Below are 20,689 nucleotides of genomic sequence, written 5' to 3'. Positions count from 1 at the left end.
GAGCAGGAGGAAGCTCAAAATGTGGATTTTCTGCTGCTCTGGGCCCTGCTGATTTGAGCTCATCTCGTGTTTATCAATTAACTGATGGCAGCAGGGCCCTGAGGGCTTGGGAGAGCTCAGTCAGCCCTAAAATGCAGCTTAAGGTGCTTCTGGGAGTGGTTTGAATTTATTTTCTGGTTTTAACTCCTCTGCAGACCTCCCACAGAATAAGGAGCAGCATTTTCTGGAGAGGGACTTTGATCTTGGGAGTTTGCAGCAAAATCTGTTCATTACCAAAAGATTTTGGGGGTTCAGGTGCTGGGTAGGCTCAGTTTGCTTTACTTGGGGCAGTTTTTGGTGGGTCTGTTTGGCTTTTTGATGGGAAATCACCTTTCCTGTGCAAAACCAGTTGGACAAACAGGGGAAAGTGTCAGGAAAAGGTGAAATAGCAGCTTAATAAAAGATCAGTAAACTCTGATTTCATGATGGGTTGCTGGGTGTGTTTCAAGGAGCAGCCAGAGTCTGACATTTGGAGCATTTCTGCTCCAAGGGTTTTTAAATAACAGGTGAAACTCTGCTCATTTATGCCATGGGTTTGTGGCAGCACTAAATGAACTTGCAGAGACATGGGGCACATTAAAATGAAGATGATTTGTAATTCTGTGGCTTTTTTAAGGGTATTTAGAGCTTTTGTGTGGATGTGACCCAGTCACTTCAGCCAGTTCCAGTCAGGCACTTCTTTAATTCATGGGATTTTTGTTTCTGGAGTAAAAGAAATTAATGTATGGCTCAGGTTTTCCCCTGCTTTGCACCCTGCCCTTTTCTATTGTATTCCTTGGCTTTATTCTCAGCAGACATGGCGTTTTTAACTTCCACCAAGCACATTTAGACATCTTCTAGGAAGGTCTCCATGCAGGCAGCTGGATCTGCTGCTTTGAGGGAATTTTGGGGTCTTTACTGAGGGTTCTGCCCCCTCAGGTGAGACCCCAGCCCTGGGCCAGCCCAGGGAGGAGCTGGAGCTGCTGGAGAGAGCCCAGAGGAGGCTCCAGGGGATCAGGGGATGGAGCAGCTCTGCTGGGAGGGAAGGCTGGGATTGTTCACCCGGAGAGGAGAAGCTTGGGGGTGACCTCAGTGTGGCCTTGCAGGGCCTGAGGGAGCTGCAGGAAACTTGGAGAAGGACTTTGGACAAGGGATGGGGACAGGACACAGGGAATGGCTCAGGCTGAAGGAAGGCAGGGACAGATGGGATATTGGGAAGGGATTGTTCCCTGGGTGTGCTGAGGCCCTGGCACAGGGTGCCCAGAGCAGCTGGGGCTGCCCCTGGATCCCTGGCAGTGCCAAGGCCAGGCTGGATGGGGTTTGGGGCACTCTGGGATAGTGGAAGGTGTCCCTGCCCATGGCAGGGGTGGGATGGGATCTTTGTGATCCCTTCCAACCCAAACCAGTCTGGGACTCCATGAAATTCCAACCTCAAGCTCTGTCCTTGTCTGTGAAGGGCAGCACACTCCAGTCTGGGGCAATATTGGAATCACTTCTTTGTGCAGTTTAAACTCTGAATTTCCCTCTTGAGGGATCTATGGGGAGCCTTATTCCTGAATTTATGGCATCCCAGAGTGGTTTGGGGTGCAGGGAACCTTAAAGCTCCTGTCCCTCCAAATGTCTGCCATGGGCAGGGCTGGCCCTCACTGGGTTGGGTTCCTCAGGGCCCCATCCAGCCTGGCTTTCCAGGAGCCCCAAGAACCTTTCCTTGGGAAGCAAAGCACAGGAGGAGGAGCCCCTGAGGGTGAGCTTTCCCTGCTTGCCCAGTTTGCTGCCATAACCAGAGCTGTTCTCTGCCCCACAGACTCGCCGGGACTGATGGACGTTTCCGACAGCCCGGAGCCAAACCCCTGCTCTCCCGAGGAAGAGGACCAGCAGCTTTCTGATGAGGAGGTCCTGAAGGAGAGCGGCTCAGAGCGGGAACTCGATGGGGAGGGTGGCCAGGGGAGCCTCCTGGGCGAGGAGGAGGAGGCAGGCAGGGCCCTGAGCCGGGGCGAGGAGGAGAACCACTCCGACGAGGAGGATCGGCTGAGCGAGGCCAAGTCGCAGGAATCCGACACCAACGAGCAGGGCGTGGAGCTGAAGAGCCCCCAGCCCCACAAGGGGGAGGAGGAAGACAGGACAAACGACCTGGAAGTGTCCTCTGTCACCAGGGAGCTGGATGAGCACGAGCTGGACTATGATGAGGAGGTTCCTGAGGAACCCAGTGCTGCTGCTGTGGAGGAGGACGGGGAGAAAGCTGCTGGGGAGGATGATGAGGAAGAGGAGAAAGGAGATGATGCCCCTGAAGATGAGAAGAAATCCAGCAGCAAAAGTGATGATGAGAAGGATGGGCAGGATCCCCTCAAGGAGAAGAAGAAAGAAGAGGATGATGGGGAGATTGATGATGGAGAAATCGATGTAAGTAGGATGTGGGCAGAGCCCTGGCGCGGTTCAGAGCTGGTTGCTTCTCCCACTGCAATTCCTTCCTCCTCCTGGTGGGAATGTCCATGTCCCTGGTGTGCAGGGAGCCCTCTTCCCTGGAGGTAAGGCCAGAGCACGGAGCAGGCCCTGCTCCATGGACCAAATCTTTGTGCCAGAGCCATCAAAATGAGCTTTGTTCCCTCTCACTGTGGGGAGGCTCCAGTGCTGTAAGAAACTCCTTCCTCAGCTCCAGGGAGACTTGGGAGTGATGCTGACAGCAAATCCCATGGATTGGGTGGCCAGGAGCTGTTCAGATTGAGGGGCTGGTGCTGGGGGTGGTTGTGCTGCTCAAACCCTGATCCTGGGCTGTTCCTGAGCTCCAGCAGCATCTGGGTGCATGGAAGGGGAATGAAGGTGCTGGGATTTCTGGAAAATACCCAAGGCATGGTTTGGGGATGGAGTCAGGGATGTGCAGTGTTTCACAGCCCTGAACCAACCAAGATACTCAGAAAAATCCAAAGTGGGATTTAGCTGCAGGTGGGGATTAGGGAAAATCTCACCTTTAGCCATGGTTGTGTTCAGCAGGGAGCTCTGCAGAGCAGCAGCTGTTTTGTGCAGCAATTTCCTCCTTTTCCGTGAAGAAAAAAGGGCAGAGTAATTCCAGTAAAACCCCTGCCATGGGGTTGGAAGTGCATCCCAGTGGTGGGACTGTAAGGAGAAGTTGCTGGTGCAGAGCACCTGGGCTGGCTCCCCATTGCAGAATTGCAGCTGGGCTGGGGTTGGGACTGTCCTGGGGACAGGCAGGGAAGCACTGGGGTGGGCTGGGGTCACTGCTGGGGCTCCTCAGCTGAGCAGGGGAGATGCTCTGTCCTTCCTGCCCCATTCCTGTGGGTCTGACCTGGCCACAGGAGCCTGGGAAGCTCCTGGAGCCTCACTGCACTCACCCTTCTCCCTTTTCTCTAAAGAATCATATTTTGTGTGGTTATTATTCTTCATAATTCATTGACAAGTTGAATTGCTTTCAGCAATGACATAGTTTTTCTCCCTCGTGCCCATCCTGGCAGGTGATTTTGTTCAGCACGTGTTTTCCAAAGGATTTTTGTATTCCTGAATCAGTAAGAAGGAATTCCAGTATGTTATGGGCAGAAAAAAAATTCCTGGAGTCCTGACTCCATGCCTGCTCCTTGATTAAAATATGAATGCTCTCCTTTGGAGCCTGAGGCATTCTTGGGAGCTCTCCTCACAAAGCAGAGATGAATCTGTACCCTGGTTTTCATACATTAACTCATAACAGCATTCTCAGCTGCCTGATTCCAAGGAGACCTCCCAGAAATAAATACTTCCCCTTTTGTTCCAGACTTCACACAGCTCTTTTGAAAGCAGCAGAGTGGAGCTGGTTCTCCCATTCATGCAGCACTGAAAGCCAGCCCCAGCTTTGGGGAAAACTTCAAGCTCTGCATTTTCTTCTGCTTTCAGCCTCCTGGCATGGAGGGAGGGGGATATTAATGCAAATTTTAATTGGGATATAAGTGCAGGCTTTTAAATCCGTTGCTGTTGGGGAGAGCTCTGCCTGTGGCTGGCTCAGGAGTGCAGCAGGAGAGGCTCTCCACCCTCCTCTCTGCTCCTGTGTTTGCCTACAGCCAAGGCATGGCTTTTTCCTTCTCCCCAGCTGCTCCGTGCATCAAAAGGGAGAATTTTCCTCATCTTTTCCTCCCAGAGAATGGCTGTTGCCAGGCAGAGGGGAGGCCCATCCAGATGCTCCCTCTTGACGTGTTTCACGTGCTGAAAACAGGGAAAGAGGCAGAGAGAGGGAAATGCGGGATAAACCTTTAGGATAAAATCCTGATTTCCTGGCCAGGTACCTGTGACACCTCTCTGGTCATTGTACCTTTGCCTCCTGCATCCCCAGCTCCTTTCAGCTGCTTTGGGCTTTCCAAGTGCAGCCTGACAAAGCTGGGGAAGGGGATTTTCTCTTGGAGAAAGGAGAAAATGCTGGTATTTGAAAGTTCCAAGAACTTTTCTTCTGGAGGTTTCATGGCTGTTATTTCTTCATCTTGGAGCAACCTTCAGCTACCAGAATTCATTCCTGGGGCTGCAGTCCCTGGGCATGAGGCAGTTTTGTCTTAGCTGGTTCCCAGCTCCAGTGTGGAGCTGAGGAGTAGAAGGGAAGGTGGAAATCACTTGAAGAAATCTGTAGGATTTATCCTGAAAAGTTCATTTGTGAGATTGTCCCTGGAGAGGGACTTTGGACAAGGGATGGAGTGACAGAATGAGGTGGAAGTGGCAGGGTTAATTTGGTTATTGGGAAGCAATTCCTGGCTGTGAGGGTGGGCAGCCCCTGGCACAGGGTGCCCAGAGCAGCTGGGGCTGCCCCTGGATCCCTGGCAGTGCCCAAGGCCAGGCTGGATGAGGTTTGGAGCAGTCTGGAGTAGGGGAAGGTGCTTTTTCAGCCACCTGGAATCTTCTGCCCTCACCTTGTGCAGGTGCTCTGGGGCTCTCCTGTAACCTGCCCTTGTTTTTCTCCTGTGGTTTTGCCCCAGGGTGGCTCTCAGTGTTTGAGCAGACCGGGCAGTGCCAGGCCCAGCAGGGCGTGCCCCACATGAAATGTCAGCTCTGTGTGTCTGTTCCAGGATGATGACTTGGAAGAAGGGGAGGTGAAAGACCCCAACGACAGGAAGGTGAGGCCACGGCCCACCTGCCGCTTCTTCATGAAAGGTAACATGCCCTGGGCTGCTGCACTTGCTCCTGTTTGGGCTTTTTTGTTCTCTGTTAAGCTTCTGTTACATGATAAATTCAGCCCCAGGCGTCCTCAGCATCACTTTGCTGGTTGTTGGTGGCCAAAGCTGAATTTTCATGGAGCCACTACACAAAAAGGGCTTTGCCCTCAGCGTGGTGAGCCTGGAGGAGTAAATAGAGGAAGACTTGCAGGGGCTGCCCCATCCAAGGCCAGGCTGGTCAGGCCTTGGAGCAGCTTGGGATTGGAGCTGGATGGGTTTTAAGGCCCTTCCAGCCCAAACCATCCCATGATTCTGCTCTCTGCCTCACCACTGTTTGGGATGCACTGTGGTGCTTGCTTTGCCCTCAGGTTTCCTGTGAAAGGCAAAGCTCCTAACTGGAGATGTTTGTCATTAACAAATGAGGATCTCATAGGCTTATTCCTACATTTAATTAACAGTGTGTGTCCAGCCTTCCCTTCTCCCCACTGGAATAAGGTTCTTGTCCATTGATCCATCTGTGTCTGGATCTGTTTGTCCCCTCTGGCAGGTGGAGAGTGCCAAATCTCTCCCCGTGTGTGTGCAAACAGGTAAATCCCAACCCACTGGAGAGGAGAAAATCACACACCTCCAACAAGGTTACTCCTTGGAGGGTTTTAAAAGCCTGCTGGGGTTTTGGTGGCTGTGGGGCTGCAGGGTGGAGCAGGGGTCTAACATCTGTGTGTTCCCACAGGACACTGCACCTGGGGCATGAACTGTCGCTTCATCCACCCCGGAGTGAACGACAAGGGCAATTACTCCTTGATCTCCAAACCTGAGCCCTTCTCCCCCAACGGTGCCCCTCCCATGGGCCCTCACCCGCTGATGCCAGCCAACCCCTGGGTATGGAACCTCTTCTGGCCATTGATGCCTTCTGCACCACCCTCCCCGTCCCTGCAGTGTTCCAGGTGGGGTTTTGGAGAGCCTGCTCTGCTGGGAAGTGTCCCCTTCCACTGGAACCAGACCCAAACTGTTCCACGATCCTGGGATTTTCCTCCTCTTTTTTTGAGCTAATACCTCCACAAAATTCAACCCACAGTTGGACTTGTGATTTTTAGATGAAGATCTCGGAGTTGCCAGTAGAGGGGGGTAAAATTCCATGCTTTCCCAGCTTAATCCTGTAGGAGTAACTGAGGTTGCTTTACAAAGCTCAGCTTTGCTGTTTAAAACTAACTCAGGTGTCTTCTGCTCTCCTTACCCTTCCAACAGGGAGGCCCAGTGGTTGATGAAATCTTACCTCCACCTCCTCCTGACCCTCCAACAGAAAGTGCCTGGGAGAGGGGACTCCGGCATGCTAAAGAGGTAAACTCCTTCCTCAGGGAATTGCTGGCCTCCAAAATCCACTGGAAAAGCTCTTTTTGGAGCACAGGTGTTTGGCTCTTTCTCTATTCCTTTTGCCTTTTAATCTATTAGTTGTGTTTTGTTGTACATCACAATTGTTAGCCAAGAGGAGCTCAGATCCAGGTTGGGGGGAGTTATATTTAAGAAATAGTGGCAATTGGTGGCCCTCAACTCCAGCCCTTCACAAAGCAAAGCTTTAAGCTGATCCAGTTTCCCTCCCTTCAGTACCTGTTTCTCCACTTTGTGATCACTGCAGGGGGGAAACCTCTGTTTCCTGCTGTTCTGAGCTGGTGGAACATGGAATTAATCAGGAAGAGTCCAGTATCCTGCACATTCTGAGGGAAGAAGGTGCTCTGGCTGCAGGAAATCTCCTGAGGGCAGGATTTTTAATATTACATTTTTTTCCTGCCCCAGGAACCTTCTCTCTTCACGCTGTTTTTGTGCTCTTCAAAAAGGTATTGAAAAATTATTTTAAAAAGGTATAAAAAAATGTTTGTTCTCTTTAAAAAGGTATTAAAAAAAGCAACGATGAGGAAAGAGCAGGAGCCTGACTTTGAGGAGAAGAGGTTCACAGTGACCATCGGGGAGGACGAGCGCGAGTTCGACAAGGAGAACGAGTTCTTCCGGGACTGGAATTACCGCATCACCCGAGACGTGCGGGACCCCGCGTAAGAGACACCCCCCTGGGGGCCCCGGGAGGGACAGCAGGGGGGCTGCACTGCAGGGGGGTCACTGTCCCTCCACGCTGCGGGGTGTCACCTCCAAACAGGCAGCAGCTCCCATCAGCGGGAGGTTGAGAGCTTGAGCAGCCTCCGCTCGCTCCGGTTCAGCCCCTCTCCCTTCCCAGTCTGCTTGAGCCCTTCCTGCCTCCAGCCTCCTTGGAATTCTGCTCCTCCTGGGCTCTCTCCAGCTCTGCATTGCCTCCCTCACACCAGTGTGTTCTTTCAGCTTTTATTCCCTCTCTTTTTTCTTATCCCAGCCATTTAAAGGCATTGCAGCTGAGGCTGGGCAGTTGGAGCGTGTTCAGTGGGCAGAGCTGCTTTAACAAACACCTGGACTGGTCCCAGTTAAAGCTGGTACCTGGCCACAACAAGCACCCTAAATTTAAGTGTTCAGGTGATTTGGGGTTTTAATGTAAAATTTCAAGTGTTGGAGACCTCAAACCCAGCTCTGAGAAATTGTTTGGTAGTTCTCGAGCCAAGAAAAGGAATGGGAAGAGAATTTTTGGGGAAGAGGCTTGGATTCTGCAGGAATACAGGTGGATTTGTCTCTCCTTGCTCGTGCATCCTCTGTTCTTCCTACATGGACAGATTATGGAAATATTTCCACTCCCAGAGGGTTTGCAAGGCTTAGTTCTGTTTATTTTAGAGTGGGTGAATTACAAAAAAAAAACACTCTGAAAAGGAATAGATTATGCTTTTGTTCAATATTCTTTGATTTGCTCTGGAGTGCAATTCCTTTCCCTAATTAAAAAAAATAATACAAAAAACCCTGTCCTCACTTCTGCAGCCTGAAGGAAAAGAAATTTCTAAAGTATTAATATTTTCCTGGCTTTAATTACTTCTGGATCTTGGTCTTGTGTTCCTGTCAGAGGCACCTGGGGTTTACCCCCAGTGTTCTGGGGACTGTTCATCCATTATCTCCATTTCATGACTGCCCTATGAAATGCACCAGCAGCATTTTGGGCCTCTCTGATGTAGGAATTGTTAAGAGCAGGCCTGGTTTTCATATAGTCCAGAAAAAAAATGTATTGCACTTAACCAGTGTTAAACAAAAGTAATCCAACAACTGGAATTCCTGAAAATTCAAGGCTGTGTGAGCAGTCTGTGGCATTAAAATATCTTCATTGTGTGTGAAGGGAAAAGTTATGAATCTGCTGCTGTAAGCTGTAGAAAATGCTGGTTTTTCTCCTCCCCACACACAAGTTGTTGCCCAGTTGGACACCTTGCAGCCAGCTGAGCACTGGAAGTGCAGCTGGGATGTGGAAAATGCTTTCAGCACTGTCTTGTGACATGTGGAGTTGTCTCAGTAGTTCATGAATCCCTTTTTCTTTTTTGAATAACTATAGGGAGGTGGACATCAAAGAAAACATTAACTATGGGTAAGCAGGTCTTTGATTCCAGTACTGTTACAACTGTAAGAAAATTTTCCTTTGCTTTTTTTTCCATTGCACTTCCTCCAACTTCCGAGGCCACAGACCAACCCCTGTCCCCTCAGCAGCTGACTCAGGGGACAGATTGGATTATTTTTGGATGATAACAATTATTTTCTAATGATTTGAGCACTGAATTACCCAAACACACAGCAGTGATCCTTTTTGAAATAAAAAAAACCTCTACCAATATTATAGGAAGGGGAAATTTGGGCTTGAGGCTGTGTGAAAAAGCAGAGTTTCCTTTCTGGCGTGGCTTGAGCTGTTTTCCTGTCTCTTTGAACACCTGATGTCACTGAATCCAGGCTGCTTTGGGGTTGGCATCAGGAGTTTGTTGCTGACTGAAGCATCCCAAATCCTGTTTCTTCTTCCCTTGGCTTATTGCTTCAGTCCAAAAGAGAAATCCTAAATTGTTTAAAAGCACTGAAAGAAATACAGGTACCACTCACAGGGCAGCACCTACATCTTAATCTGGTTTAGGTTATTTGGCACTGTAAAAATTCAACAAGTGGCCCCTTTATTCCTTTTTTTTTTTTTTTTTTTTTATAAATCAGAGTCTCATTATGGATAATCTGGAATTTGGGAGCACTTGCTGTGGAATCTTAGCTCTGCCACTGACTCCTCTGTGGCCCTGGAAGTTTCTTACTCCCTGTACCCCCTCCTCATCCTCACAGTGGATCTGATATTTGCACTCCAGGTGTTTGGATGTTGTTGAGTTTGGGAATTAAAACCATCAAACAATGTAAATAGAAATCAGGAAGTGGAGGGAGCAGCTTTAAGGAGGGTGGGGTTTCAATCCTTTTTCTCCCTAAAAATCCTTTGTTTTGAAGTTGTGTGTGTGCTCACCAGTCCATGGCTGATTCCCACTGCAGGATATCAGCTGGAGAAGTTGTGCCTTCATTCCAGGGGTAATTCCAGGTCCAGAGTGTTGCTGACCTGTCCCCAAAGCTCCACTGCTCCCTGTGGAAGCTCCTGTCCTGTCCTGGTGGCAGCCATCCCTCCAAGGGCAGGAACTGGGGGATTTCTGAAGGGGCTGGGGATGAGCTGTGGGTGCATGGGCAGAAATCCCAGCTCTCAATCCATGAGGCAGAACATGTCCTGCTCCCTCTGCAGGCACTGGAAGGGGCTCTCAAAATGTTTGCACCACATTGATTTGAAGGCTGAATTTTTGGTAGCTCTTTTTTTGGTGTTTATCAAGAAAAGATTGTGCTTTTCTCTGATAAGCCTCACTTTAAAAAGACTCTTTGGTTGGGCTGTGTAGAAAATAAACATCTCTGCAGAGCCCTGCTGCATTGAACGTGGTTTTCTTGTCACAGTGGCTGAGCTGACCTAGCAGACACAGTTTTTGTGGTGCCAAGGTGCCTTTTCCCTCTCTAACACTCCCTGTTTTTCGTTGTAGGCTTGATCCCTATGCAGATCCCTATTATGACTATGAAATAGAGCGCTTCTGGCGTGGTGGGCAGTATGAGAATTTCAGGGTTCAGTACACAGACCCCGACCCCTACCGTAACTACAGAGTAAGTAAGGAAATCCCCCTTCCCTCTTTTCCTTCCTGACTTTCTTCCAGGTTCTTCTGGGCCTTGGCATGGTTCCAGGGCAGTGCTTGAAACAGGAGTTTTCAAATAGTTCAGTCTTGGCTCAGTCCCAGCACAGAGCACGCTGGAGGTGAGGGGATGGAGGATGTTCTGTTCCAGCACCACCAGGGCAAAAGCAGTGCTCCAGGCTTGGGAGTGAGGCTGGGAAGCTGCCTGATGGAAAAGGAGGTGGAGTGCTGGTTGACAGTGGCTGAGAAGGCCACTGGCACCAGCCCTGGCATGGCCACAGCCCCAGGGCAGGGACTGTCCCCTGTGCTGGGCACTGCTGAGGCCACGCCTGGCTTCTGGTCAGGTTTGGGCAGCTCCAAGAGAGACCTGGAGGGGCTGGAGCGTGTCCAGGGAAGGGAATGGAGCTGGGAAGGGAATGGAGAGTCCTGAGGGAGTTGAAGGGGCTCAGCCTGGAGAAAAGGAGGTTCATGGGGGCCCTCCTGGCTCTGCACAGCTCCTGCCAGGAGGGGACAGGCTCTTCTCCCAGGGTACAGGGACAGGAGGAGAGGGAACAGCCTCGAGTTGCACCAGGAGAGGATTAGATTGGATTTTAGGAAAATTCTTCCATGGAAAGGGTGTGAAGCATTGGAAAAAACTGCCCAGGAAAGTGGTGGAGTTCCCATCCCTGGAAGTGTTCAGAAAACCTGTGCATGTGGCACCTGGGGACATGGTCAGTGGTGACCTTGGTGATGGTGCTGGCTGAGGGTTGCACTTGATGATCTGAAGGTCTTTTCCAGCCTTAACAATTCCATGTCTTAGATGGGAAGGTGGTTCCTCCTCATGCTCCTTGGCTGCTCCTCAGTGTAGCAGATGAGCAGTGCTTGCCCATCCTTGGGTATCTTGGAGAGGGAAGGAGTTTGCAGGAAAGATCCTGGTTGAGGAAAGGGTTCCTTGTGCATTTTTGGGAAGGAGAAGTTTAGATTTGGGCAGGTGTGCTCTGTGTAGCAGCAGAGGCTCCAGCCTGGCTGTGCAAACATCAGGACTGAGGCACAGCAGCAGCCAGGTGCTGAAATCCCAGCACTCGTGGTACACCAGGGATGGGTCTGGATGAGAACTTCAGAAAGGCTCTGAACCCTTTCCCTGCTCTTCCCTTCCCCTCAGGCAAACTTTGTGTCTCTGGAGCAGTGACCAAAGCACCCAGTCCTGCTCAGGGGGAGCTTTCCATCAAATCCTTTCAAGAGTACCTTTTCCTTTGCTCTAAATCCTTGTTTTCTGCAGGACAGGAGCCTGGGCCTCACTGTGGCCACACTTGACCAATTATTTTCCTGGTGCTGATTTACAAAATTAATTATCTGGTTATAGAAATGATCAGCAATGAGAGGAAAGACTTGCAAATATCAATACATTTATTTAATAAGCTTCATAAACCAAATTAATCCAAGTGTTGCCTTTGAAAACAACAGTTGTGTTGGATGTGATGCTGCTTATGTCCAGGTTCTGCTCAGCAGGATCCAGATTATTGATCTCCAGATCATTGATCTCCATGTCATTGGTTTACAAATTATTGATCTCCATGTCATTGGTTTGCAGATTATTGATCTTGATCCTTTCCTGAGGGAGGCTGGATGTAATTCCTGGCATTCCCATTTATTGATCTTCAGATCATTGATCTCCAGATACTGATCTCCATGTCACTGATCTCCAGATTATTGATCTCCATTGCATGTCATTGGTTTGCAGATTATTGATCTCTGTGTCATTGGTTTGCAGATTATTGATCTCAGTCCTTTCTTGAGGGAGGGTGGATGTAATTCCTGGCATTCCCAGGATTGATCTGGAATTTTAATTCCTGGCATTCCAATGTCATTGATCTCCATATCGTTGATCTCCAGATTATTGATCTCATGTCATTGGTTTGGAGATTATTGATCTCAATCCTTTCCTGAGGGAGGGTGGATGTAATTCCTGGCATTCCCATTTTGTCATTGGTTTGCAGATTATTGATCTCCATGCCATTGGTTTGCAGATTACTGATCTCCATGCCATTGGTTTGCAGATTATTGATCTCCATGCCATTGGTTTGCAGATTATTGATCTTGATCCTTTCCTCAGGGAGGCTGGATGTAATTCCTGGCATTCCCATTTACTGATCTCCATGTCATTGGTTTGCAGATTACTGATCTCCATGCCATTGGTTTGCAGATTATTGATCTCAGTCCTTTCCTGAGGGAGGGTGGATGTAATTCCTGGCATTCCCATTTATTGATCTCCATGTCATTGGTTTGCAGATTACTGATCTCCATGCCATTGGTTTGCAGATTATTGATCTCAGTCCTTTCCTGAGGGAGGGTGGATGTAATTCCTGGCATTCCCATTTATTGATCTCCATGCCATTGGTTTGCAGATTACTGATCTCAGTCCTTTCCTGAGGGAGGGTGGATGTAATTCCTGCCGTTCCCAGACCTGCCACCCTCTTTGCCGGGAGCTGCTCACCATCACCAGCATGGCTTCTCTGTTTTTTTCAAGGAAAGAGAGCGAGAACGGGAGCGGGAAAGAGAGAGCAGACAGCGGGAGCGGGAACGGGAGCGGGAGCGCGAGCGGGAGCGGGAGCGGCGGCAGCGGGAGCGCGAGCGGGAGCGGGAACGGGAGCGCGACAAGGAGCGGCAGCGGCGCAAGGAGGAGTGGGAACGGGAGCGGGAACGAGTCAAGAGGGACGAGAAGGACAGGCAGCACAGGGACCGCGACAGGGACCGCGACAGGGACCGCGAGCGCGACAAGGACAAGGACAAGGCGAAGCCCCGGTCGCCGCTGCTGCCCAGGTAAGTGCGGGCTGGGACTGGGGCCCTCACTGGTGGGAGTCACAGCGAGGCGTGTGACATGTGTAAAGGTGGATGCAGGGCTGGAAATGCTGAAACCTTCAGAAAATAGTGGGAATTCATTATGTTCATCAGAGGATTCTCCAGGAGGTCCAGATTCCCTTTTGAAATTAAGGAGGATGTGAATTGGCAGACTTCAGTTTGGTTATAATACTAATAGTCTATAATACTAATATTGAAAGAGATTTTTCCTTTTGATAATTAAGATATTTTCAGTTTCAGTAATATATTTCAATAATCTTAATGGCATCAAGCTGTGTCAAGTGACGTTTAGGGTGGATATTAGCAAAAGCTTCTTCACTCAGAGCACAGCTAGGCACCAGAACAGGTTCTCCATGGAAGTGGTCACAGCACCAAACCTGGCAGAGTTCAAGAAGCATCTGGGCAGTGTTGTTGTGACTGATCCCGGTGTGTGTCACTGCTGAGGACGGTAGTAGTTAATGAGCCTTGTGGCCACTGAGGGGAGCTAAAACATCAGTGACAATGAGAGTACGTATCCTGACCCTGAAAGCAGGAGTGTCCTTTGGTGTGGAGGTGGGCAGCTCCTCCCTCTTCCTTCAGGCTGGAGAGGTTTTGGGAGGATGAGGGACTCCTGCAGGCTGGATCCCTGGGGATCCTGTGGTGACTCCCTTTGAGGCCTTGAGAAATGTCTGTCACAAGAACCAGGGCTGCTTTGGGAGTTTGTAGATAGCAAAAGTATCTGGAGACTTAAGTACAACTTGAAAAAGGAAAGGAATTGTCCTTGGAATGAGTCTGCTCAGTGGAATTGCAGCATGAGGTCAGGTTTGTTTCCTCTGACCACCCCTTTGTGGAAATCCTGGTTGTGACCTGTGTGAAAGAGAAAATGGAACCAGACAGACTGAAAGTGCAGCAATGTGATTCCTGTTTTGTTCCTCTGTCAATGATTGATGTACCCTGCCTTCCCAGCCTGCTCTGGCTGAGGCACATTTTGAAGCACTGGATGAATATCCCAGTGGGATGGAAGCTCTGATGTCACAACCTGGTTTGGTTCAGAATCATGGAAAAGTATCACATTTTTTGCAGAGGGGCATCTTGGAGCAACCTGGTCTAGTGGAAGGTCCCTGCCCATGGCAGGGAGGTGAAATGAGATGAATTTCAATGTCCTCCTCAACCCAGCCCATCCCATGATTTTAGGACCTCCAGGAAAACTGCTGAGCAGTTTCTTGGGAAGAGAGGCAGACAGAGACTCCCACAAGGTGTGGAGCACCCTGGGGACACACAGGCATGTGTGAGGCACAGAGAAGTGCAGGGAAGCTGTTTCCCAGGATTCACTGGAGCTTTTCCTGCTGTCTGTGCTTTCCTCTGCACTGGAGGAAGGTGTGAAACACGATGGGCATGAGGAAGAGCTGGATCGATGAAGAGCAGGGCTAGGAATGCCAGGAATGAGGCTCCACGTGGGATGAGCTGGTTTCAGGTGGGAGCAGGGCTCAGTCCTGAATCCAACCCAGATTTTTTTATCTGCATTACTGAAAGGGTAGCTGATTTTTTTGTCCCTCTTTCCCAAGAGGAAGTGACAGTTTCGGAACGGTCTGGAGGAGCAGCAGGAGCTGCAGAGCAGTTATAGGAATACCATAATTACATGTTCCGTTTAATTATAATCTTCACTTAATGACCACGATTTGTGCACCTTAATTACCACGTTGCCCAGTGGTTTGTGCTCTCCTTGGCTCGGTGATGGGACAGATCTTGCCCAGACCCATGTGATGGAGATGATGTCAATGAAAGTGATGTCACCTGCTTGGCAGCTCAAGGTCATGAGTCAGTGGCAGTCACTGTGACCCAAGGATGAGCCTGCTGGCTGCTCCTTCCCCTGGCACTCCTGGAGTCCTGGGGCAGGGCTCTCTTGGGAGAGTTTGGGCTGCCAGTGCTGCCCAAAGGGTGCTGGGTAGGAGCAGTGGCTGTGCTCACCAATCCTGGATCCCTTTCATTCTGTGAAATGAGAGCCCAGAGATGGGATGGACAGCATTCAGGGGTTACAAATTCCCTGCTTCCCTCTGGCACCAGGGAGAGGGGATGCCTCTTGTGTCTCCAGAACAGGCTCCTTGAGACGAGTCCTGGTCATTCACAAATAGTTTCTGATGCACCTCTTTGCTTTTTTTAAGTCTGTTACGGAGAGGGACTTTTCAAAGGTGAAGTGACAGGGCAAGAGGGAATGGCCTTAAGTTCAAGGGAGTGCAGGGTTAGATGGGATATTGGGAAAGAATTCTTCCCTGTGAGGGTGGTGAGGCACAGGTTGCCCACATTGGAAGGGACCCAATGGGGTCCCATCCCATCCCCTGCCATGGGATTTCAGCTCCCATGGTGGACACCCATGTCAGCATGACCCCGTCCCACAGCTCTGCAGGTGTGTGGTGGAGAAAACAACTCCAGAAAGAAGTTTTGAAAAAGCTTTTTAACAAGTGAAAGCATAATTCCAGCTTCTCCCACGAGGCCACATCCCTCACCCGTCACTTGGCGCTTGCCCAGCAGTCCCCGTCACGCTCGTGCTGTGACCTGGCTCTGGCCTGTGTCCCACGTCACTTTGTGACCAGCTCCCAACTTCCTCATGGCAGTGCAGTGGCTCGAGCTGTCTCACCTTTCCTCCAGATTGCTCCGTGCCAGCTCCAGAGGGGCAGCTTTGGCATCCTGGGATTGAGCAGCTCCGGAGCTCGTTGAATGTGTCAGACCTGGGATTGCTCTGTGCTTCCTGGAAGCAGGATGCACAGCAGTGCCACAGCACACACCCGGGGCTCTGCTGCCTCTATTTATAGACTCTGGGCTTTCCCTAATTGCTGCATCCCAGTTTTGGCAGGTCCAGCCTCCCCGGGCTGGCTCACGCCAGCGGCTGCCCGTTAACATTCCTGCCACTTCCATGGCTCACGTGGCCCTGGTGCTAATGAGCTGGGATTGCTCCTCCACGGGGCTGGGATTGCTCCTCCACAGGGCTGGGATTGCTCCTCCACAGGGCCTGGGATTGCTCCTCCACAGGGCCAGGAGAGCTCCTCCACAGGGCCAGGAGAGCTCCTCCACAGGGATTGGAGAACTTTTCCACAGGGCCAGGAGAACTTTTCCACAGGGATTGGAGAACTTTTCCACAGGGATTGGAGAACTGCTCCTCAGAGGCTGGAGAACTGCTCCTCAGAGGCTGAGCAAGCAGCACTGAGCTTTGCCCAAGGCAGAGCTGAGGGTGCCATGTCAGTAATTCCGGTCGCTCTCTTGGTGTAGGAGCTCCTGCAGGAGCTGGAGGAAGGAGCAAACCAGGACCTACAGAATCAAGGGATGAGAGAACCCAAAGAGCAAACAGCCAGGAACACAAGAACAATTTGCCTTTCCATTCTGCTGAAAGCAGGAGGGTTTAACCTGATCTCTAAACAAGGGTAAAAATGTGGAGAAGCCAGAGTTGTTCCCAGCATTGCTGGGTGATGGAGCTGAGGAGGAATGGAATTTAACCAAGATTTAAACCCTGATGCATTTAGGGACAAGACTTTCAAACCTCCTCGAACCTGTGGAAAGAACAGGCTGCAGTGTTTGGGCTCCAATGAGATTGTCACATGTGGATTGGCCTTTTTTGAAGGAATTCACAAAATTGTCTTCCAGTACCTGTAGGGAGCCACCAAGAAAGAGAGAGAGGGACTTTGAGCAAGAGCATGGAGAGACAGGACAAGGGGGAGCTGGATCCAAACTGGTAGAGAGGAGGTTTAGATTGGATTGTGGGAAGAAATCCTTCCCTGTGAGGGTGGGCAGGCCCTGGCACAGGGTGCCCAGAGAAGCTGTGGGTGCCCCTGGATCCCTGGCAGTGCCCAAGGCCAGGCTGGAGCACCCTGGGCTAGTGGAAGGTGTCCCTGCCCGTGGCAGGGGATTGAATGAGATGAGATTTAAAGATGCATTCCAACCCAAACCATTCCATGGCTCTGTGAGTGTGCAATTGCTGTTTTAAGCTTTGGGTTGAGTTTTTTTTGTTTTTTTTTCCTAAGCTTAAGATGAGCACTCCAAGGAGTTTAAAATCTGAGATTGCACTGCTGGTAAAACTGTTCCTCCCCCTCCTCCTCCTCCTCCCTCCTCAGGCATTGAACACTCAGACAAGCCAGGACACTTTATGATCAATTAGAGGGATAACTTGGCTGTCTGTCCTCCTGCTCCATCTCCAGAACGAGTTCTGATGCCCCAGGCTGGGCCTGATTTTTGCTGAGTGCAAAATTCCTTCTTTTTCTCTCCGTCTTGCCGGTGGAGCTCCCTGTTGTGCAAAGGCTTTCAGGGATAAAGAAGTGACATGAAATATGTCCTCTGAAGAAACTGAGAGCAGTGCAAGATGTTCTGACCCTTAGCTGGGGGCAGAGGCTCTACACACTGAAATAATTTCCTTTAATCCCTTCTGTTGTTGCCATAGGCCTTTATCCCACCAGCATCTGAGGGAATCTGTTTGTGCCAGGAGCTCATGAAGCAACCCAGTGTTGTGGGGCCTGTTGGTGGCTGTATTCCCAAAGCACTGAGGGACATTCAGGAGAGCATTCCCAAGGGGCAGTGCTGGCACTGATGTCCCTGTGACAGGGACAGGACCCAGGGAAGGGCTGGAGCTGGGCCAGGGCAGGTTTAGGTGGAGATCAGGGAAAGGTTCTTCCCCCAGAGGGTGCTGGCACTGCCCAGGCTCCCCAGGGAATGGGCACGGCCCCAAGGCATGCAGAGCTCCAGGAGAGGTTGGATAATGGTGTCAGGGATGCCCAGGGTGGGGTTGTTGGGGGTCTGTGCAGGGACACAGAGACAGAAGGAACCTCAATTTTGCTGCCCCCTCAGCTGGGGTGGCACTTGGTGTTGTTGATCAAGCAAGGAGGAAGAAGGTCCGTGAGGGGGACATTGGTTTCTTTCCCACCTGGATTTCCTCTCCAAGGAATGCTGGGGGTTCTGCTGGGGAACAGCATGACAACGTGAACTTTGGAGTGAGACATTGTCATCTCCAATCTTGGAATTTGTCCTGACGTCTGACCCAAAAGCTTTTCCCACAAAGACCACACAAGCTTCAAGCTGTGCCTGGGGAGGCTCAGGTTGGACATCAGGAGGAATTTCTTCATGGAAAAAGTGATTGGGCTCTGGAATGGGAGATGGTGGTGTCCCCATCCCTGGAGGTGTCCAGGGAGGGACAGGACATGGCACAGGGTGGGGTCAGTCACAGGCTGGACTTGATGACCTTGGAGCTCTTTTCCAGCCTCAGTGCTTCTGGGATTCTCGGGATGTGGAGCCCAAATTCCATGGAACACCAGTGCCAGGAAGGATGAGGAGAAGGAGGGAGCTGTTGTCTTCAGAGATGTTCCCAGGAGGTGACAGCAGCTCTGAAGGTGCCAGGAAGGAGCAGTGCCTGACACGCCATCCTGTCATTACCACACACACCACACTCTTTTGGAAGGAAGTTCCCTCCATCAGGACTAAAACCTATTAATGGAGAGCACTTAGGCAGCCATTAAAAACCAAAATAACCCTGTGAGTGGGGACTCAGACAGCTGACAGCAAAGGCAGAAAGGACAAATCATAAATCCTCCTAAAACCTTTCCAGCAAGGAACCTTGAGCTTCTTCTTGAGGTGTCACCTGGAGTGTGAGGTGCTGCAGCTTCCAGGACTGAAGGTGACGTGATCCCAGGCCATGCTCACCCTTGTGTTGTTTTCTCAGGCTGGTTCAAGTTGACTTTGTTAATCTCTGAGCACCTTAATGAGCAGGATAACCCAGGCTCTGGAATCAATGCAGGTTATCCAGGGCCTGCAAGTCAGAAAGTGTTGGAATGAGCTTGATTAGATAAAGGAGTGGCAAAAAGAAGGGAATGCAAATGGGGTGATTCATGGTGGTGTGTGCACCACAAAGCAACTGAACTCGTTTTTTTTGGGAGAATCTCTAATTCTGAGTGTTCCTGGGTCATTGTTGTGTTTCCTGAGAGCTTCTGGTAGTCTCCCAATGCTGTCAGCTGGATTTGTTCCCTATTTTTGGGTGTAGAGGCTCTGAATGAAAGTAGCTGTCAATCAGTTCTGGGGGGCTTAGTGATGGCATCTCATCCTGCTGCCTAAAGCTGGGAGGATGGTGGATTTGGGATGCTCTTAGTTTTCCCTGTGGGAATCTGTTAATTCCTAAAGAAATCCTTCACTGGTTCCCATTTGTCCTGCCCCAGGAGGAGGCAGGCAGGGCAGACAGCTCTGTGCTCTTCCTGGTGTTGGAGTTGGGCTCTGGTAAAAGCCTGGAGTGCCCTGGTTTAGTCTTGGATCCATGAAAATTGAGTGAAAGGGGGAAAACCAGCCTCCATCCAGGGGCATGGATGTGCTCTGCAGGTGTCTGCACCTCCCTGGGCAGCCTCCAGCAGTGCAGGGAATTAAGGGAAGCAAATGACCCCAGGCTGATGAGTTTCCCAGGCTGAGATGGGTTTTACCTGCTCCAGCAGGAGCCTGGCCTCTGCTCCTGCACTCTCCAGGTGTTCCAGGGCTGCTCAGAGAAGGAGTTCCCTTCTTGTCACATACAGAGCACATCCCTTGCCACCCCAGGGTTCCTTGGAATCTCAATCCAGTGCCCTGCATGGAAGCTGTGCTGTGATAAACACGATAACAACTTGTTTACATCCCCGTTTTTCGTGCTGCAGCTGCCACCCCGAGCCATGGAACCTGCTTAGACAGCTCTGCTTTCATTTCTGCTCCCAGGACTTGGGGGAAGTTGGTGATAAGAACAGCTCTGCTCTGGAGCCAGGCTGGGAGAGCTGGGGGTGTTCAGCTTGGAGAAGGGAAGGCTCCAGGGAGAGCTCAGAGCCCTTGCAGGGCCTAAAGGAGCTCCAGGGGACCTGGAGAGGGCTGGGGACAAGGGATGGGGGACAGAACACAGGGAATGCCTCCCAGTGCCAGATTAGATGGGCTATTGGAAAGGAATTCTTCCCTTTGAGGATGGAGGTTGGCCAGAGCAGCTGTGGCTGCCTCATCCCTGGCAGTGCCCAGGCCAGGTTGGATGGGATTTGGAGCACCCTGGGATAGTGGAAGGTGTCCCTGCACAGGGACTGGATGAGTTTTAATGTCCCTTCCCACCCAAACCGTTTTTTGTGATTCCATGGTGATAAAGTCTGTGGATCAAACCAAGCTTTCCAAGTTCTCCACAAAAAATTCCTGCTGCCTGGAATTTCTCTTGGTCCTTATGGCTCTTGAGCTGCTGCCTCCACTTCCCCAGCAGCAGCAGAAGTTTCATTACCCTAAATCAAGATGGAGGGCAGTGAGTGACTCAGATATGGACCTCGAGGAATGTGATTTTCTTTGGCATTTCAGAGATGGACTTACAGGGAGATCCCCCAGCCTGGGTTTTGGTGGAACAAGGTAATTCCAGGGCAGGATCACTGGCACATTCCAGGCAGGATCCTGCCTCCTGCTCATGGAGAGGAGGCTCTCCAGGCGTCAAATGCTCAGCCCTTAGGGGAGATGCCATCTCAGATAGCTTTATCTCCCTGCTGGGATGATTTCATCCTGGAGGTTCAGATTGTATCTCCACTCTTTAATTTCCAAGCCTCTCCCCATCAGGCTTTGAAGAAATCCTTCCTTTTTTTTATCTTTTTTTTTTTTTTTAATGACTGATAACTCAGCTTCAGATGGAAACAGCTTGAGAAAAACATTTTC

At 50.6% G+C, this 20,689-nt stretch overlaps 1 protein-coding gene across 6 annotated transcripts in view; it reads left to right on the top strand.

The window, feature by feature from the left end:
• The window catches only part of ZC3H18 (zinc finger CCCH-type containing 18), a 47,729-nt gene that overhangs the window by 5,316 nt on the left and 21,724 nt on the right, over window positions 1-20,689 (top strand). For 5 of the 6 annotated variants that reach the window (XM_064386510.1, XM_064386508.1, XM_064386512.1 and 2 more), the window contains 8 exons: window positions 1,823-2,418; window positions 5,052-5,136; window positions 5,869-6,017; window positions 6,384-6,476; window positions 7,026-7,183; window positions 8,584-8,616; window positions 10,067-10,184; window positions 12,717-13,009. In XM_064386510.1, the coding sequence (XP_064242580.1) occupies window positions 1,837-2,418; window positions 5,052-5,136; window positions 5,869-6,017; window positions 6,384-6,476; window positions 7,026-7,183; window positions 8,584-8,616; window positions 10,067-10,184; window positions 12,717-13,009 (1,511 nt within the window). In that variant the 5' untranslated portion in view covers window positions 1,823-1,836. The remainder of the gene's footprint in view (window positions 1-1,822; window positions 2,419-5,051; window positions 5,137-5,868; window positions 6,018-6,383; window positions 6,477-7,025; window positions 7,184-8,583; window positions 8,617-10,066; window positions 10,185-12,716; window positions 13,010-20,689) is intronic. The other variant, XM_064386509.1, reaches the window with a different exon arrangement.

This window comes from Passer domesticus, chromosome 12, assembly GCF_036417665.1.
Source record: "Passer domesticus isolate bPasDom1 chromosome 12, bPasDom1.hap1, whole genome shotgun sequence".
Classification (NCBI taxonomy): domain Eukaryota; kingdom Metazoa; phylum Chordata; class Aves; order Passeriformes; family Passeridae; genus Passer; species Passer domesticus.
The sequence above is the reverse complement of the archived record's forward strand: the minus strand, read 5'-3'. Positions and strand labels throughout refer to the sequence as shown.